The following is a 19011-nucleotide window of genomic DNA, read 5'->3' on the forward strand; positions in this document are numbered from 1 at the left end:
GCAGCCTGAAATCAATAAAAGGTCAAGAGATCCCAAAGAACATAAGGCCATATCATATCTAAATTTGTATCGATATTAAATACATAATGGTTTATTACATAAATAAAATCCAGATTTCCATTCTTTGCAATTGTCAGCGATACGAAATCCACTGTATTACAATTCAAATAAATAATAATTTAAAAAAAGAAGAAATGAAATCGGTCTGTGTTTGGTTGGCTTCTTTTCATTGTGATATTGCCACCTGTTCAACACTTAATCGAATCGTAATCGGACTGCATAAAATACTATAACAAATCAATGGGAAGAATAAATTGTTGCACATTCATAATTATAATATTTTCATATTATAGTAATTACTTAAAATAATTTTAAGGTATCATTTATCCTCTCTTTGTGTGTGAGACTGAATTTGTTGTTTTCAGAAGAGTGAAAAAAGTGTGTAGTTCTGACATTTATTACGTTGCATTTGTTGATCGAATGGCGTGCAATTCAAATGCAATGAATTGCAAACGCAACCGACTGCAGTAATAAATATCTACATATATATTCTGTTCGTAGAAAGAAAACAATTGAATCAAATGCAAAGTTCGCATATTAACATTACATTTACATTCATTTATGCGGGGACTTGTTTTTTTGTGTGTATATAATAATAATTTATCAAAAGATGTTCGGATACATACATATTGAATTCATGGTAATTAACAGATTTATTAGAATTAAAATAAATCGAAATTGTTTACTATGTATATAAAAAAAAGGAAATAAAATTTGACAAAGAAACAGCAACACACTTTTTGTCTCTGGACTGGCTGCTCTTCAGCAAATTTTTTTGAATTCCGAATATATTTATATTTATTGTTTTTTCGTCGTTTTTTTTCAGCTTGTGTTCCTTTTTTTTATTAACGAAAAAAATGCTCAGTGATTAAAAGCAAGTTAGAATGTTTTGATAAATTAAGATGTATCAACATCATCGGTATTAACTATTTCGAAATCTTTATCGGTTGAACGGTGTGAACTCTCCGAATCGCTGTCTCGTTCGACTTCGCTGGAACTATTTTCAGAAAATCGAAAAAAAACGACATTGTTAAGAATAAAGTGTGATTTGTTTGGCATGCAAAGTGACCTACTTCTTTGAATTGTGATCATTTTGTTTTTCGCTTTGGTCGTCATCGATGCCATCGTCATTTGATAGCAGTGCGTCGACCGATGATGAAACAATGGTGCCCGTTTCGTTTTCTTTAATATTTTCAATTTTTTCCGGTTCCAATAATGTCACATTCGAATCATCTTCAGCATCGCTGTCTTTATCCTTTTTGTTCTTCTTCTTCTTGGATTTGTCTGACGAACCATCGCGATAATCATGCTATCGAATTGAAAAAAAAAGTGAGGTTAGAATTTCGTTGATGTTTAAATATGAAAAAAATACATACTGTATACAGTGGCCAAAATGATGCAAAGAAACCAACATCTTCCGTTAGATTCGGGAATATCCAGAGATGATGCTTTGATCCGGTTAGTACCCATACAATACAAAATACAATAAAACGTAATGCGGCCAAACCAAGAATGAATACCAAGAAACCAGCGGCAGCAATACTCAAATAGTAAACACCTTTACGAATCATTGGCGGCCACAATGGGAACAAACACACAACGATTGCACCAACAACAACCAATGCACCAAACAACCAATAATGCATCGGAATCGGATCATAAATCCAAACATATGCTTCACCACCATCGACAAACACTTGATCCGGATGCATGTCCAAGCGAATCTTTCGCTTTTTCTTTTCAGCCGGTGCCTTATCCAATTTCGTTGATTCGGCATTTGTACCAGTTTCGGTATCATCAGCGCTTGCCTTGTCGTCTTTTGATTTTTCCACCGTTTGACGTTTCTTAACCGTTTTCTCTTCGTCCGATTTATTATCCTTTTCGATTGGTTTTTTACCGCGACGCAATTCAGCTTCGGAAACGGGAACCTTTTTGGCGCGATGGAAAAATTTATGCGTCAACATTGCATCGAGAAAATCAATTGCAATCTCACGGGTTGGAAACAGACATTGGTCTCCTTGTGCGAATTTTGATGCCATCAATGCATCTAATGCTTTGGTTGCTGCAAAATTATAACACACCATATTTAACATACTAAATTCATGTTTTTATGTGATTAGATCATCATATTTAAATTAAATAAAAAAGACTTCATGTGCTGTTTCAGTACTTTGAGTGACTTTCATTTTGATCAAAACTTGTTTCAGAAGACCCAGCACACGTTAACTAAGCATGTATGGAAGATCTTCTTAAAAAGGTCATAGTACTCAAACAGTGCCATTAAAGCATCGAATAAAGTCTTTTTCTCGTGTCACTACGTTACTTCATTGCCAAACCTACCGGTAAAATATTCCACATGATGATTCAAAAATTTCGTCTTTTTCGTCGGTACATTTTTCTTGATCCATTTTGCGACCGAATACTCGTCTTTCGATGGTTTTTCTATTTCAACCTCAGCACCACCGGGACCAGTGTATTCCTAAAGACGATTGACAAAAACGAAATTAAAATCGAGACATTCGCTGCATATTCCAATTTAAATATAGCATTTGTAAACAAATAAACGAACGAAACTGGATATTGACTATAGACTCAAACCGATTATTTGCATGTTTTTAAAGCGCATGCGTACTAATGCCGACCCCACACAAAGTTCAAAAACGTAGGCATCGCTGTTTTAAATGTTTGTTTTGGTTTTTTTTTTTTCATACGTAAGCTCATTTTATCATATGATTTTCATGTTTACTAACGATGCACGGGCACACACTATCATGGAGTAATGAAAACGGTGAGATAAATCGACATGATGCGCTATATTCACTTCAATGCATTTACCTTCACTACAGTAGACATACTCCTAGCGCTGTATATTTTCAGCATAAGAGAAAAATCATTGCGTTGGTCGAAAGTCGAATCGAAATTCAAGGCACTTTATCAAAATCGGACTGAGTAAACACAATGTAATGAAACAAAAAAAAATGTTATCAATGCGTGTGGCGAGGTTCATTTGTAAACATTCAATGATAAAAATTCCATTTGTTAGAATGTTTCCTGTAAGCTGATTCAAACATATGATTTCCAGTGAAGTCGAATATCGATAAAAATTTATATAATCTGTTCATCTGGTTTATAATGGAGATTTTTTTTTATCTCAAAATCCATATGCTGTTTTGTCAATGTATCGTTGTAACTGTAAAACAATGCTGTGCCAATGTGAATTGGATCACACACATACCGAAATGTAAGACACACAAAAAAAAGAAAGAAAGAAAAAAAACTTTCACGAATAGAAACTTATTCCATTGAATGTGCGATTTCACTGTACACCTATGATAATGTCTTGTGATCCGCTTCATATGAGTGCGCTGTGTGTGTGTGCTTGTGTTTGCATTTTCATTGCATATTATTGTGACCGTGAGCGTATCGTCTCTTTGATTTATCGGACAACCGAGAAAAAAAAATCCCATAAATGAATCGCAATAACATGTATCGATTCAAAGAGAGTTAAAGAACGTAATTTTGATATTATTTTTGGATCCAGTTTGAAATATGAAAATCACGACGTAAATTGTCGTCATTCACTTCGGATTCGAAAACAAAGGAAAAGAGTAGACAAAAAAAAAACCAAAAACGATTACAAACAATAAATACAGATGGATATGGTTGATGAAAAACAGATAAATATAAGTAAGAAACAGTTTAGAGCCGCTCGAACTGCGCTCAATAAAAAATGATAAAGAAAGAAAATATTTAAAAACACAACAGATGTCATCAAAATAATGTGTACTCTTAAACTTAAATTGTGATTTGACCCGAAACACACGTAGCAGGAATGTTCGCGCATTTACACGGTACACACATTCAGCTATTATGCATTTACACTAATCGATTTCTCACTACGTTTCACTTTTTTGCGACGTCGACAATTAGCATTATTTTCTTGTATTTTTTGTTAAATGGAACTTACATCTTTTCGACGTTTCGATCTTTTCTTGTCCGACATGTTTTTTTTTTTTCTTTTGTTTCTTAGCTAGCAGCAAAGTATTTTGCACTTGTACGAATATGAACACTATTGCGACGGACGACAGAAGCAAAAAATAAAATAAAGGAATAATAAAAACTCGCACAGCAAATTCTGTCTGTTGTTGTTGTATGTCTATTGGAAACAAGAGGATTTGAAATTGTTACACAGATATATACTATACGCGCACTTCGTGGCTAGTGACATTCAAATTGCTATCGCGCACAACATACATACAAACACACACATACAGACACACCGTAATCGACAGCCACGACTGTTGGATTTCTGCTGTGGTGTTCCATTTGACATGGAACTTCAAGTACAGGCCACAACGCCATCTAAATGTGAACGGGGCAAGGTTTTTGTCACCATAAAAATCATCTTCATACCAATTATTTGTTGAAATATTTGCAAACATTTTCGTTAAAATGTAAATTTGATGATTTTGAAGCGAGTTTAAATTAATTCATGTGAATTTTTTTTTGAAAAAGTACCCAAAATACAAAGCAGATGCAAATGATGACATTTCTTTGTGTTGGGATCAGTTTACGGAAACTTACCACGGTCGTTTGACAGCTAAGTTCACGTGTATTATTCCAATCGCATTTAGATAAACATTTGTTTTGAAAGCCGTGACCAAATTCCATAAATACTCGCTAAATTATTTCTTGCTTGGAGACATAATAATGGTTTTTGTCACCGTATCACATTTCTGTAAAGTATGTAAATTGTTACTTTCGAATGAATTTTGAAATTGATTTCACCATAGATTTGTTTATTACTTTTAGAAATTTACGAAAAAATATCAATTGAGATTCGTGGATTCGTTGCGATTGAATGTTAAAGGTGGCCACGGAGGTAATTGAAAAACAAATGAATGAAGATGGTATTTAACTTATAATGATTTCACTATTTTACTAAAATAGGAAATGGATATCCAAAGTACGGTGGTATTGGTGGTCAAGGTGGCTGTGTTCAATTTGAGGCCAATGAGAAAAATTCGTTGAACGCTCTTGCCAAAAAGTAAAATAAATTGCAATTCGAAAATTTTCGTTCCAATAAATTAATCTTTGAAATTCAGATACCGTGGTATAGCGATCAAAGCGGAATCGGGTGAAGATAGTTCAAAATCTCGTATTTTGGGACGTCGCGGTGAGGATTTGAAAATTAAAGTGCCAATTGGTGTGACCATTTTTGATGAGAACCACACAAAAATTGGTGAACTCAATGAACCGGGCGACACATGTTTGGCAGCCGGTGGTGGAATCGGCGGTTGTTCTGGCAACAATTTCTTAGGAACAAAAGGACAGAGCCACGTCGTTACGTTAGACCTTAAGTTAATTGCCGATGTTGGAATGGTATTTAAAACAAACTTCAATTTGATATCATTAATTGACCATTTCATGTGTATCATTAGGTGGGATTCCCAAATGCCGGTAAAAGTACATTGCTGAAAGCCATATCACGAGCGAACCCAAAAATAGCTTCTTATCCATGTGAGATATTTCAACAGCTAAAAACGATAAATAACAACCAATTAGTAGGCAAAATCAACAAAAATTAACATATTTTAATGTTTGATGCATTCCAGTTACAACACTTCGACCACAAATTGGAACCATTGGGTATAGTGACTATCGACAAATCACAGTTGCTGATTTACCGGGTTTGATTGAAGGTGCTCATGCAAACATCGGAATGGGTCACAAATTTTTAAAACACATTGAAAGAACAAAACTACTTCTTATGGTACGTACAACAAACTATTTGATTTCGAACCGAAACTGAAACGCATCGTCTTTATTTCAGGTCGTTGATTTGTTCGGATTTAAATTGAGTGCAGTGCATCGATTACGAACATGCATTCAAAATATCTACGCATTGAATAAAGAGCTCGAATTGTATGACAACGAACTATTGGATCGGCCGTGTATTTTACTATTGAACAAAATTGACGAAGACGGTGCACAGAGTGAATATGATCAAATCAAGGAGAAAATTTTGGATTTAAAATGTATGTGTGCTAATTATGCAATATGTTTGTTGAAATACTAATAATCGACTTTATTTTAATTAGCTCATACAAATGACTGTCCTGAAGAGTTGCTATCGGAACGATATTTAGAGTTTGATGACGTTCATGTGATTTCGGCAAAAAATGAAATTGGCATCGACAATGTAAAAACATCGATACGTGAATTACTCGATAAATACGCGGAGAAAACCGAAAACCTTTCAACCGATTCGAATTCAAATATCAAAGAGAATTGTGGGTGAACATTTATATAAATCGATTTGTATAATTATCTGTAGATGTATGAAGAAATATAAATATGAATTTAAATGATGTGTTTATTTTCGCATATTGACATAAGATGGGCCAATTCGTGTGTTAAATAATGCATACACGATACTTATTTGTCAGTAATTATAATTAGCAAATTGAAATATAGCTGTACATGGTGTTCGTCTATTGAGACTTTTTTTTTGCATTCAATTGAATAAATTGTGCATCAACAAAGGGGGAATTTTTCTCATTCCCAACAATAGATATTGAATATTTTTCAATGAATTTTTCCCATTGAAAAGTATATGGAACCTTTTCTCACTTGTAGCATTTGCAATGTGCTTCACTCTCGTCGAAAACAAAACCGGCACACATCCAGTGTGTGATTGTTAACGATATATATTCGAACGATGAGGCTAAACAAATTAAATACAAATGCAATGCGAAATCATAGCACGGCTGACTAGAGCGATTGGCGTCGATCGCAACCAGTACATATTCGACTTGTGCCATGCGAACAGCACATTTCAAGTGAGCGCTCGCGATGTATATTTTATTGAAAGATTAACGATCGATCTAATCTGTGTATAATCTATATTATATATGTAAAAGGTGGATAGGTGGATAAAGCATAAAAGTTGCAATTGAAATCCAGAGACAAATGAATGAATAAAAAAAAGTGTTTTTATTAACAACAACGGAAATCCCATGTACTCCCGTTCGAGCAATTACGGTTTTTTTTCTTCATTTGTCTATAATAGTTGTTGTGGAAAGAGTTCAAGCATTTAGGCAAATTCGTCATTCCTGACTAATTGGAATTTTCATTCTTTGACTTTTTGCTCTACATGTATCCCATTTAAAGAGCGAAGAGTTTTTTTTAATGTCGAAAATATTGTTTACAAAAATCCCGATTTAATGTATTTGTGGCTGTAAAGTGTGTGTGCATACGATGGATGCGCGAACGCGACGTAAGCTGAACAAATTCACTAGAATCGATGTTATTTTTGGAATTACACGCTTATTTTGTCGGTGTTTAAAAACGTGATTGTATAGAGTAGTACACGACGAAAACCATGTTCAAGGCGAGAGAAAAAGAAAAAGACCGAATAACAAATGCCAAAAAAACATACAACGCTTGAAAAACAGCAATCATAAAAATTTGTTACTTTTTCGTGTGTCTGGTTGATGTACAGCGGGAAAAACAGACGGTGATACTGTTTTAATTGGAAAAATGTATTTAGATTAATTGAGATTTCTCATTTTTGTTAATATTTAAGAAAAAACGGAGTGAATATTTAGTTAGACTTTTACATGGTGCGATGAAAGATGTGCTCTTTGATTCGAATGATGTTGATTTTCAATGGAGTTTTCCACAAATAAACGGAAAACAAAACAGTTTTAATTGTGTAGCAAAACGTAATAGGAGTTTCCAAAAATCGGTTTAAAAAAAACGTCGTGGTTTCAATTGATATTTTTGGGTAGCAACGATGGTTCTTTTTAAATTGTGTACGAGCGGTTCGCTCGATATAACGAATCTCTGTGAAATTGATGTGATTAACATTGGATCATCAGTAATTGCGTGTATTTTGCTGATACTTGGCATTGGATACATTCTACATCAGAATAAACAAAGGTAAGGGTTTTTTTGCTGTGAGTTCCAAAAGGTCAAGTGTTTCATAAGACGTATCAAGGATAATATGTGCTTCAATTGACGAAATATTCCCAAAAGTATAGGCAGTGTTTCTTTGATCAAAACCTCAACAGTATCTTACTATATTCAAGCGAATAATTTAATCGTTAACGACAGTTTTATACTTCCCACACGAATCCAATCATTTAATGTCAATACGGTCTTTCTGAAATTATAGAAATTCGATGGTTAAAGTGTACCAGAGTTTGCAACAGGTCGCTTGCATAGAATGTTCTCAGTTTATGTAAAGAAGAACACTGAGGAGCACTGAATTATAAAATATTAAAAGTAAAGCTCCTTCTAAAATTGGGATATTTTCACTTTTAATATTTTGCACCTCACTGCGCACTTCTTAACTTTTAATATTTTTCTTCGCTCATCAGTGCTTCTCTGGCTTCTCGCATATATAATGTGAGGATACATATATATATATTGCTCTGTAAAACAGTCTTCGCTCGCCCGAACTCGACCTATGCCGGACACTTTCAATTAATAAATTAAATATTTGAGTCTCTGATGTGCCGGACAATTTTAATGTGATTAAAAATTCCTCCTCTGTCATTTATTGTAAACACAATATCAATTTCCTTTCGGAAATTTATTAATGGTTGGCAGAGTTTTATGGTGCATTGCATTGAAACGACGAGAACGATTCTCCATCACTTTATCCATGTTACCAATGTATTATCAACAAAAATATTGCATATATAAACTGCAATGAACTATGTTGGACTGTCAAACAAATTAAATTTCACTAAATGATTGAAATCCATAGCAAATTGCTAATTGTTATGGATATTATTATTATATATACGCGTGTGCACTTTTAAACGCTTTTTCCTCTATCTCTCTTGTCTGTGTGGATAACCGGAATGCATGTGCGATTTATTGCACGAACAGTTCATGCGGAGAAGAGAAAAAAAACAGATCCCTTCCAGCGCTCATCACACCAATTATGATATGATATAATTGAAATGGTTATCATAGTGCGATCGATATTGAGATAAAACCGCATGCATCGTGACACACTTCATCACAACGAATCAGTTTCTCGTTTGTTGAATGCAGAAGCGGTTTGACATGCATATGAATTTCAACTGATTTGCCCATTTTGCGTATGCAAGAGTTTATGAGCCGGTGAACTCATTTCAGACAGTCAGAACTCTGTCGAGAGAGAGAGAGAGAGAGAGAGAGAGAGAGAGAGAGAGAGAGAGAGATAGTGTAATTTGAGCATTACTGAAATATGAAAATCATTTTAATCAGCCGACGCATTCCCCCTGTCTTTCTCTCGGCAACGGTATCTCAAATGACAACACATCGTGCATTGCATCGATCAAACCGCAGCAAAAGAGAATTTGAAGTTAATCGTTTGTAAACTGTAAGTTAATTTGTTTACATATGGCATTTACTGCAATACATTTGCTGTCAATATTTATAATAGTCTTCAAAGAGCGTGGTCTTAAGTGTTTCGCATTAGACAACCGGTAATAAGATTATCTAAGCACATCGATTCTATTCACACAATTAATACATACCAACTTGGTTGAATGCGCTGAATTGAAAATTGCAAATGATTTTCACAGTGATTTATTTGAGATATTACACCTTTTTTCCTCTACGTCATGTATCAATTTAAATAGTTCGTGAAAATGTTCTTTTTTCTTGTCGTAGCCGACCACAGAACGTAATCCGTCTGAATTGCGCTTATGTTCGGCGTCGAATGCATGGATTACATCGAAAATATCATTTTCAATATTGACGCTAATCACTCATTATGCAAGATTTTCAATCCATTTTCACATTTATTTATAAACACAAGCGTTGCGTTCATCTTCCTGTTCTTCTACATCTTCGTTTTACACGGTGTCGAGTGAGTATAAAAGTGAAAATATTCGCGTACACAGTGGCATTGCCACAAACAATATTAACGATAGAATTCAATTTGTTTTCTGTTTTTTAAATTTTGTGATGTTCGGTATGTTGTTTGATTCCATGGTGTTCTGTTCAACGTCACATTTCGAACATTTGTGAACATTTATTACAATATGTTGTATTGTGTTTGCAATTTCGGACGCGCCTTTTAAACGATATTCCCGCTGTGAAATAATCACATTTGCAATGATTTCAATCGTCGATTAAATCGACCGTAAAAAAATCAACATGACGATAAAAATAAAAGAATCCCACGCTCGGCAAATAAATTCGACAGAGGAAAAAAACATTAACACATGATTACATGCATTTTTACCTGTGTGTATGGCATCTCATTTGGTTGGTCGTTTTCTGTGTGCATTTATTTCTATAAAAAAAAGCGAAAACCATCGAAACGAAAACTATCAAAAACGACACACTATTTTGGTGTTGTGCACATACACATGCTGCACATGGATTTTAATCAGAAAATTCGATTCGGCACTAACAAAACCGATTGAATTTAATCCAGCGAAGTGTACAATTTTGCGGCAACATGGTGATACAATAGAGCAATAGTGAGTGAGTGTGAAAAATGCCAAAACACACCGGCACCACCACTGCCGGTGTGACATTGCACACATACATGCAAACACAAAATCTGTCAACTGGAAGATCTAAAAAATTTGCAAATATTCAGTGTTAAATGTGGATATGGACATTTTACTGTTTGCCATCTGAACAATTCGTCCGTAAATCTGTTCCGACACCACAATGTTTACGCAAAATCATAGCTTGTAGGGGTGGCAATTCAAGGGGATAATTTTTCTAAAATGTAGAGGGACAATTTGTCTCTCAAAAAATAATAATAAAATGATAAGCTAAGAAATCTACAAGCTTTTCTGTGGAAAGAATTTTCTCTCGGAAAAAACCCTATAGTAAATCGGAAGAATTTCTCCCATGAGTCATGACCAAAAAGGTCTTCATTTTTGAATTGACGAAAAATTTGCCACAATTTGTAAAGGGTTTATTTTAAAATTCGTTCTCCAAGGGAATAATATTAAATAATAATCGGACCTCCGGACCCCTGGTCAGAAGTGCAAAATTCATTCGTTACTCGCAGCTAAGCTATGCAGGCATATCGTCACCACCGCAAAATGTGATTGTTTGAAAATCGAATCGAAGAGAGTGCACGAGAGAAAAAGAGCGAGAGAGAGAGGTAGAACATGTTCAAATTGTATATTATTCGGTTGTGTTCAATTAGAAGCCTGCGCTGAATTGTTCAGTAAAATTAGCTGCACAAATTCTTGGTCGGTGTGCCGTATCTTTCACTGTCGTGACCCACATTCAAAATATTCATTCAGAACGGATGCCAAAGCATATAATGGTCATAATCATTGTGGAAAAAAATATGAAGGGTAAATCGTTTCAAGCCAGGACTGATTGAGAAAGTTGAATGTTACAACATTTTGTGGGAAAAAATGTGCTGCAATATTTTCTATCTATCTTCATGTCAGGAACTCTCTTTTTTTCTCTGTGTTCGACTGATGATTCGCATAGCATATCCAAACATCAAATCTGGAATGCAATTTGGCTGGCGTGTGACGCAGATGCACACTACTGTACGTGTATAGTTAAGAAACTATGTCAATTCCAAAATCAAACCTATATATAATAATAAATGTTAGTTCGTGAAGCAGATGCCAATTTTCGAGAGTCAAAAATTTCAATCGATAGAGAGAGAGAGAGAGAGAGAGAGAGATCAAGTGCTAGAGAAAACGAAGAAAATGATCGAATGAAAAGTCGACAATGTTGCTGAAATGATATCGTCTTTATCCCGGTTAAAGGATATGGCAAAATGGAACGTGTGGAAACGTGATCACATGAAACAGTAACAAGTTATCATCGAAATGTACATACATGTATAATGTCAAATCTCAGTTGCATCATTTCACGCATCTATCAACAGTTCGATTTGTGTTTGGGTTCGAAAAGCGAATTCATGATGCGAGAATACATCACGTATACCGCCTTCAATTTGCAAAGCCAAAAGCGAATATTTAACAATTCACCAGAAAGACGGCCGAGCTAAAAGGGTACGCAGGTGAAAATGATATCACCGATTCGATTTGTTTATCGACGGCTTTTTTTTGCACAGCCATTCTTGTTTATTAAACTTTTGTTTTGAATTGTTGCGTCTATAGCGATTGTAAACGAAAACTGCACATCAGCTACGGCATAAAAATAATTTCTGTCTATTCTGTGTTTGCCTTTCCAAAACGAATTCATATGCAACGTGTACACAAATATACAAAAAGATCGACCAAATAAAATTCTCTTTAAAACAAGCATTCATTGTTATATACGTCGCCGTTCTGCCATATGGTATGATATAAAATGGGTAAAACTCAATGCGTTGAACGAAATGTACACGAACATGTAATGAAGGTACAGTCAGTCAATATGTGCAGCATTCCAATTGCGATGATGCACCAGCAATTCAATATCAATTTTCCGTTTCGTTCAACCTGCCGCGCAATCGGGTGGATTGAGAGTTTATCTCATTTCTGTTGCCTTTGTGTTAAACAAACATACACATTTCAGCACTTATGTTTTCGCCATGCGTTCATCGCATCATTTTCAAATTAGAGCTTGAGATGGGGTATTTTGGTTTAATTATTGTGAGATTTCTGTGATAATGTTCACATAATTACACATTATAAAACGAAAATTCGAGTGAACATTGACTTTCACCGGTTAACATCAGACCATGTGTATTTTGGATGTATTTTGGATTGCAATTGTGTGGACAAGCATACTTCTCTCTTTCACTCTGTCTGCATGTCTCTCTTTCACTTGTGATGTGGTTTTGTGTCGGTTATTTACAATAATTGTAGATTGAGGTCAACGTTGAGCTTTTGATCTGATTCCGCATTCCCCGATCTAGTTCTCTCTAATCTATTCGACTTTAGTTTTCATTTCAATTACAACAAAACAAATATGCGAACACCAGTATTCATAGAAATTAAATTGTGTGTACTTTATGATATTATACAATTTTCGAGTATCCTTGCGTTTAACTGCAATTTTCGTCGGTATTTTAACCGAATATATATTCACACCAGCTATACCGATATTAAACTTACAAACTCACGTAACTTTTTTTCTTCTATTCACTTTCTATGAATCTGAATCTGGTACGATTGCAATTTTCAGATGCAAAACGCTATTTTATTTGCATAATGTTCGTTCTGTGGTGCAATTTATTCTCTTTCTCATCAACACATTCGAATTGGCTGAATCGTATCTGGCTGCTGCCATTACAGTCGACGAAAATATATCAATATCACCATTACAAATACCCTACGCTTGGATGTCATTCGCTTTAACGGTGTTAGTGATGGCATTTGTTCGCGTTTGTGAAATTTCCGATAAATCAGGTAAGAAAAACAATGTGTACCATGCCACTGTCTGTGTGTCGGTTTGAAGACATTTCAAATAATTAACATATGTGGTGAGAATTGATTTTTTGTCATTCTCTCGAATCGAATAAATTCCATTTTGATAAAATTCCATGTTCTTCGATATAAATCGCATTCGATGCGAATATCCAGGTTATCTGTATTTGTCGGTGCTGTGCCAAATATTTGTTTTCGTGACGAAAATCTATAAAGTCATTTTACTTATGGAAACATTGGATTTAAATGACTTACGTCCCGTTCTGATTGAATGCACAATCGTTGGGCTGATGCTTTTGGTTCTATTGGATTCGTATACCATTTATATCGAGGTAAGTTTTCCATTATTATCATATGAAATACCTATCCATACTGTTACTTGACATATCTCGATATCAAATGTGGCATTAAATAAATTGCACATTATTTTTTTCAATTTTCCCAAAAATAAGATATCGGCTGATTATAAAGGAGTTAAATTTTGCTAACATTAAAATCGAAATAGTTATTGGAGGAAACTTACATTTATTATGTATAAAGATAATATAAAATTTACGTGTATGTTGCAAGTTAAAGTTGTATCAGGGAATGTTTCCATCAGAAATTATAGCTCATGTTTATAGCCTATAGTAAAAAAAACGTTGCAGCAAAAATGAATGAAATAGAGGAGGAGAGAGAGATAGTTAACATAGTTTGACATAGTGAAATCTGGTTAAGTGGAAATATTTTGTATTATGTTGACATCGAGATCGAAATGAGGATCTATTAAATAAAAAGGAAAAACGCGACAAACGACACACGAAACACGACAACATCCTGTTGTAAACTGTACACTACATTAATCCTGGCTCTCTAATGGCATCCTCCAAAGTGCACGTATGCATACACAGGCGCAAACGATACATCGGTACATATTTTACAGAATATTTACATGTCAATTCAACGGAAACTGATACATGTTGTTTATGCAAAAGCACTGCTTTATTTTACTTTTTGAAGTGTGTGCGCTTGAAAAACTTTTCTATAGCATACATGAGCAGACTTTTTCTGTATTGGAGGGGGCAAATGACATAACATGTATTCATACTCTATACATGCCACTTTCACGGAGGAAGATGGGTTGATCAGCAAAAAACCTGGAAAATCGGAAGAATTTTCATTTCAAAAAGTCGAAAAAAGTGAAAAGCAAAAAACGCATCACTTTCTCGTCAAAAAACCCTAGCAAATTGAAAGATTTTAAATTCAGATGGAGGCATTTTTTGGTTTTTTAGACCGGGGAAAATCCCAGGCATGTGTATGCCCCCTCTGATCACTTATGTTTATATAGAGATTAAGCAAGGCACTCGTACGTACATACATAGTTTATACGTAGTTTTCTATTAATACCTCTCTTTTCTATCTTTCACGTCACTCCCTCTCTTTCTCACACACACTCTCACTCGCTTCCTCTCTCTTTCGATCTGTCGCACGATGCGTAAAATACAAACCATCAAAATATGCAATGAATTTCCTTGTTCTACAGCCGATGTTATTACTTCCGATCGATATGGTTTTATTTGTGTTTATTTGCCAAATCGATAGCGATACATTCCCGCGTCCGCCTCTCTCTCATAAATATGGAAAACTATATTGGTTTTTAATTCATTTGCCATTTCCCTGTTCTGAGTGTGTACACTATGAAAGCGCACATCAATTTTAAACGCAACACAATGTCCCGATCGATGTACTATATGCTATCGATGACATCAATGGAGTAGTAAATGAATTGCATCTGAAAACCATATCATGAGTAAAATGGTCGCATGAATATAAATAAAAAAAAATTATCCATAAAATTTTTTATGGTCAACAAAAAAAACACACACAAGAAACCATGGCTAAAAGTCGTGTATGTGTGTGTTGCGATTCGTTCCAAACGAACGAAACAATCTGATCGCATTCGATGAACTATATTTCATTTGTTATTCCTTCGTAAAAATTATGCTCCATTTAAATTGCAAGTTGCGGAAAAGTATTCACATCGAATCGAGTTAAAATCGTGTTCATGGTTCCAATTTCGTAATGCTGAGCACGATATGTTCCAATTAAATCGAAAAACTAGAATGGAATCTAGAGTAACGACAATGGTTTGCATTTTGAGAGTCAAATTTATTTGGCACACAAGACATCATACACATCGCTTGAAATGCGATCGGCAAACGAACGGAATAAGTCAATAGCCACAATGCACCACATAAAATATGATGAATTTTTTTTCCCAAATATGTACCAAAACTACTATATGAAATTATTCCACATCTTGGAATTTATGAATGTCTGTGTGTCTGTGTTAAATTGACTGCCACATGGAAAAAGTGTTCACATGTGACTCGTTGTGCAAGAATGATGCGTTCAATGTGAATCTAAAACGTTACACTTCATTGTTTCAAGATTTTTTTTCTTTTTTTTTCGTTCAGCTTCAATTTAAAAAGAATATATTCAAATTTATGAAAATGAATATTATTCGATATTCCAGCCAAAAGAGTCCTAATGTAATCGAATTTTCGTATTCGAAATTTATTCGAATCGGAATCGATTTTCAAGCAGATTTTAGAAAAAAATGCAAACCACAATTGACCCCATCGAATGTACATTTTTGTGGACCAAAATCGAAGCTCAACCGACAATTTATTGTATGTAATACCTTTTTGTGTTTATGTTTTTAGTCGAGCTTTACAAACGCAGTGAAATCAACGCTGACGCCGGATGAACATATTGGATATAAGCATTCGCAGGCAACGTTTTTATCGAAAATTACCTTTTACTGGTTTACACCGTTGATTTTACAAGGATACCATGAGCCACTTGAACTCGAAGATTTAGGTACACTTCATGAAGCAGACACCTGTCGAACCCACTACGATCGATTTCATTTTATCTACAAAAGCTTTAAGGTTCGTACTTTCGTTTCTTTTCCATCATTAACCCACTAAAAGCAGCATTATGCGAACAAACACTTGAACTAAACTCATTAATAAAGATCATAAACCATAAATAGTCATAAATAACGAGTTTCCCCTCGAAAAATTGATTATCAACGCTTTCAACCAGTGCAATACAGTTTTTTAATGCCAATAATTTCGCATTGAATACAAATCGCTCTTGTTGTACGGAACTACACACCAGTGTAGTATATCAAACATAAATTAATTTCAAACATGATATCGAAAATGGAAATCGGATATATTGATGTTACAACGTACACCGGATTAACCGGGACGCCGGACTACAACTGTGCAGCAGTCATATAAGCCGAAAAGAAGTGCTTCAAAATATCGATATTTCAGTTTTAGGAAACGACTGAGTTACAGAGCATTCGATTTGCAAATTATATTAATTGAGATTTAAATCTTCACTTCTTGAAATTGAATAAACTGGTCTAAAACTCTATATATCTTATCACAAAGCCATACATTTGAACTGTATCGATAGATATCCGCATGAATGGGCATGCTAAAAACAATCGTTTCGGTATTTTTGACTCTTGAGCTTTCGATAATTTAATGTGGTTTCGCATGAACTGATTTGAGTATCCAACTCATCAATTTTTCAAATTATCCCATTTTTTTATGTGAAAATACTAGCCATTTGGTCAGAAGAGCACTTCAAATATGGCAAAGTAATAAAATTTAGTTTGATGAATTTAATTCAGTTTCGACCACTTGAAAAGTGTATAAATTTATAAAACTTGCATATGAATGTGTGAATTATAATGAATTCGAATAATATTTATTTAGTACACAATGCAGTTTCGATTTTGTTCATATTTAAGAAAAATTATTTTTACATTCAAATATAGCTGGGGCGCACGCTTGCAGAACAACAAGCCACAAAGCCATGATCAAAATCTACTAATGATCAATGGCAACCCCATGATAAGAACTTATTAGTTCCACATACATTTAACATACATAAAATTACAAATATAAATAATTCTTTGTAAAAAATAAAAAAGAGATGATAGAAAGAAATGAACGCACTCATGTGTGTGTGCGCGCGCGAGCGATTGAAAATTTTTGTTTTTTTTTTTGCAATTAGATGGTCAAAAATCATAAATATGTTCGCGAACTTTATGATAATCAAGCAACTATTTTCACAAACAGATAGATATAATAAATGAATTTGTTGCTTTTTTGCTGTTGTTACAAGATCGCAAATTCAACAACAAAATTTTCAACAATTCATTTTTTGATCGCAAAAATGTCTTCAAAATCAGTTTGTTTTTGTTTTTTCAGCCCATGCTGGAACAAACTGATGAAAAGTTTTTGGATTTCATCTACATACATACATATACATTTATATGTAATACAAATTTTCAATCGGGCACGCGCGCTTGTCAGGCAGTGCGTACATCTTTACAATAAATATTTGTAAACTTATATATGTCTTAGCTGTTTTATAATTTTTATATTGTATTTAAAATTTTAATTTTCTTGGCATGACAGGCCAGATGATTCGTCAGGTGATGTCGATGAAAATAATGATTCGTTTTCATTGCTATCGTTTGATGATGATGATGATGATGATGAAAAAGACATCCGCCGCCGCAATTGTTGCCGTCTAGCGGCAATCTGAAAAACAAAATACATATGCACAAATTTAAAAAAAAAATAAGCATGTTTGTGTGTTCACGAACTATAATAAATAAAAATTCACGACTCGGGTCGCGAAAATTCACGACTCGGATTGTGAAAAAATTCACGACTCAGGTCGCGTGAAAATTCACGACCAATTGTATAAAATAAAAATTCACGACCTATTGTATAAAATCCACGACCTATTGTATAAAATTCCCGAAAACTATAGGTATAATTTTAAATCTGTTCGGTTTTCACATGTTAATTAAATACGAAAGTGTTCGGCGCGGTTTTTAAATTCGGTTTCTTTTAACATTCATACATTTAGGTGCTGCAATGAAACCGAATTTAAAAACCGCGCCGAACACTTTCGTATTTAATTAACATGTGAAAACCGAACAGATTTTTATATTTTTATTTGTATGTTTCGGATTGTGCGATATGCATAAATAGTATATTTATGTTTTTGACATTTGATGACAATCTGTTACCTTTCGTTCCTTTTTCCATTTGAATTCAGCAAATCTTTCTTTGGCTTGCCTATTTTGGATTTGTGCATTTTCTTCAAATGTGGCTGGAAGTCTACGACCAACCACTTCATGATAGCCTATAAATAAATAAATAAATAAATAAATAAATAAATAATGCGGAGAAAAATAAAAAATACATTATTTATGATAAAAACTCACCATGTATCCTCATATTTCGGCCGGCATTCACATCACGATGTATGGTTAATGACTGTGTTTCTGTCGTATTAATTTTATTTTTCTCATATTTCCAGGCCAATACATTTTTTTGCTTACGTTTTGGATGCCATTTATATCGACGCCGCTTCTGCCCCGGCAGCAGTGGTATTCCTTGTTGATCAAAACGAGCCAATTCAATGACAACACTTGGTGGTGGTGGTTGTGATGATGATGATAATGGCTCCTCTTCTCGTTGACGTGCCTTAATTTTTTTTT

At 34.3% G+C, this 19011-nt stretch overlaps 3 protein-coding genes across 4 annotated transcripts; 2 read left to right on the forward strand and 1 right to left on the reverse strand.

Moving 5' to 3' along the window:
• Window positions 1–57: 57 nt before the first annotated feature.
• On the reverse strand, window positions 58–4282 carry LOC116336866 (translocation protein SEC62). Of its 2 annotated transcripts, none has more exons than XM_031761037.1 (5): window positions 4028–4282; window positions 2401–2539; window positions 1437–2122; window positions 1134–1369; window positions 58–1057 (listed from the first exon to the last, which is right to left on the reverse strand). In XM_031761037.1, the coding sequence occupies exons 1-5, from the start codon at window positions 4061–4063 to the stop codon at window positions 958–960; spliced, it is 1197 nt and encodes a 398-aa protein (XP_031616897.1). In that variant the 5' UTR covers window positions 4064–4282; the 3' UTR covers window positions 58–957. The 2 variants fall into 2 exon arrangements, with proteins under 2 accessions (XP_031616897.1, XP_031616896.1); XM_031761036.1 differs by lacking the exon at window positions 4028–4282 and adding an exon at window positions 2896–3373.
• Window positions 4283–4668: 386 nt separating this feature from the next.
• On the forward strand, window positions 4669–6431 carry LOC116336868 (GTP-binding protein 10 homolog). The gene is made up of 8 exons (XM_031761041.1): window positions 4669–4803; window positions 4873–4942; window positions 5011–5107; window positions 5166–5442; window positions 5502–5580; window positions 5676–5833; window positions 5894–6098; window positions 6162–6431. The coding sequence occupies exons 1-8, from the start codon at window positions 4771–4773 to the stop codon at window positions 6359–6361; spliced, it is 1119 nt and encodes a 372-aa protein (XP_031616901.1). The 5' UTR covers window positions 4669–4770; the 3' UTR covers window positions 6362–6431.
• A 475-nt stretch (window positions 6432–6906) lies between these two features.
• Window positions 6907–17310, forward strand: LOC116337213 (ATP-binding cassette sub-family C member Sur). The gene is made up of 6 exons (XM_031761610.1): window positions 6907–7579; window positions 7649–8004; window positions 13189–13412; window positions 13587–13762; window positions 16136–16363; window positions 17269–17310. The coding sequence occupies exons 2-6, from the start codon at window positions 7859–7861 to the stop codon at window positions 17308–17310; spliced, it is 816 nt and encodes a 271-aa protein (XP_031617470.1). The 5' UTR covers window positions 6907–7579; window positions 7649–7858.
• Window positions 17311–19011: the final 1701 nt, after the last annotated feature.

Source organism: Contarinia nasturtii, unplaced genomic scaffold, assembly GCF_009176525.2.
Source record: "Contarinia nasturtii isolate CC-2019 unplaced genomic scaffold, AAFC_CNas_1.1 Cnas_scaffold_220, whole genome shotgun sequence".
In the NCBI taxonomy this organism is placed as follows: Eukaryota; Metazoa; Arthropoda; class Insecta; order Diptera; family Cecidomyiidae; genus Contarinia; species Contarinia nasturtii.

What these genes read in the sequence shown, in the direction of transcription:
- LOC116336866 (XM_031761036.1), bottom strand. Translation starts at nt 2,940, where the DNA reads ATGCTGAAAATATACAGCGCTAGGAGTATGTCTACTGTAGTGAAG. An exon ending in TCATGTGGAATATTTTACCG is followed by an intron (nt 2,123 to 2,400) that starts GTAGGTTTGGCA and finishes ATAATTTTGCAG; the next exon opens with CAACCAAAGCATTAGATGCA. An exon ending in AATGATCACAATTCAAAGAA is followed by an intron (nt 1,058 to 1,133) that starts GTAGGTCACTTT and finishes TTCTGAAAATAG; the next exon opens with TTCCAGCGAAGTCGAACGAG.
- LOC116336868 (XM_031761041.1), top strand. Translation starts at nt 4,771, where the DNA reads ATGGTTTTTGTCACCGTATCACATTTCTGTAAA. An exon ending in TAATTGCCGATGTTGGAATG is followed by an intron (nt 5,443 to 5,501) that starts GTATTTAAAACA and finishes GTGTATCATTAG; the next exon opens with GTGGGATTCCCAAATGCCGG. An exon ending in GAACAAAACTACTTCTTATG is followed by an intron (nt 5,834 to 5,893) that starts GTACGTACAACA and finishes TCTTTATTTCAG; the next exon opens with GTCGTTGATTTGTTCGGATT.
- LOC116337213 (XM_031761610.1), top strand. Translation starts at nt 7,859, where the DNA reads ATGGTTCTTTTTAAATTGTGTACGAGCGGTTCGCTCGATATAACGAAT. An exon ending in CGTATACCATTTATATCGAG is followed by an intron (nt 13,763 to 16,135) that starts GTAAGTTTTCCA and finishes TTATGTTTTTAG; the next exon opens with TCGAGCTTTACAAACGCAGT. An exon ending in TTATCTACAAAAGCTTTAAG is followed by an intron (nt 16,364 to 17,268) that starts GTTCGTACTTTC and finishes ATTCAAATATAG; the next exon opens with CTGGGGCGCACGCTTGCAGA.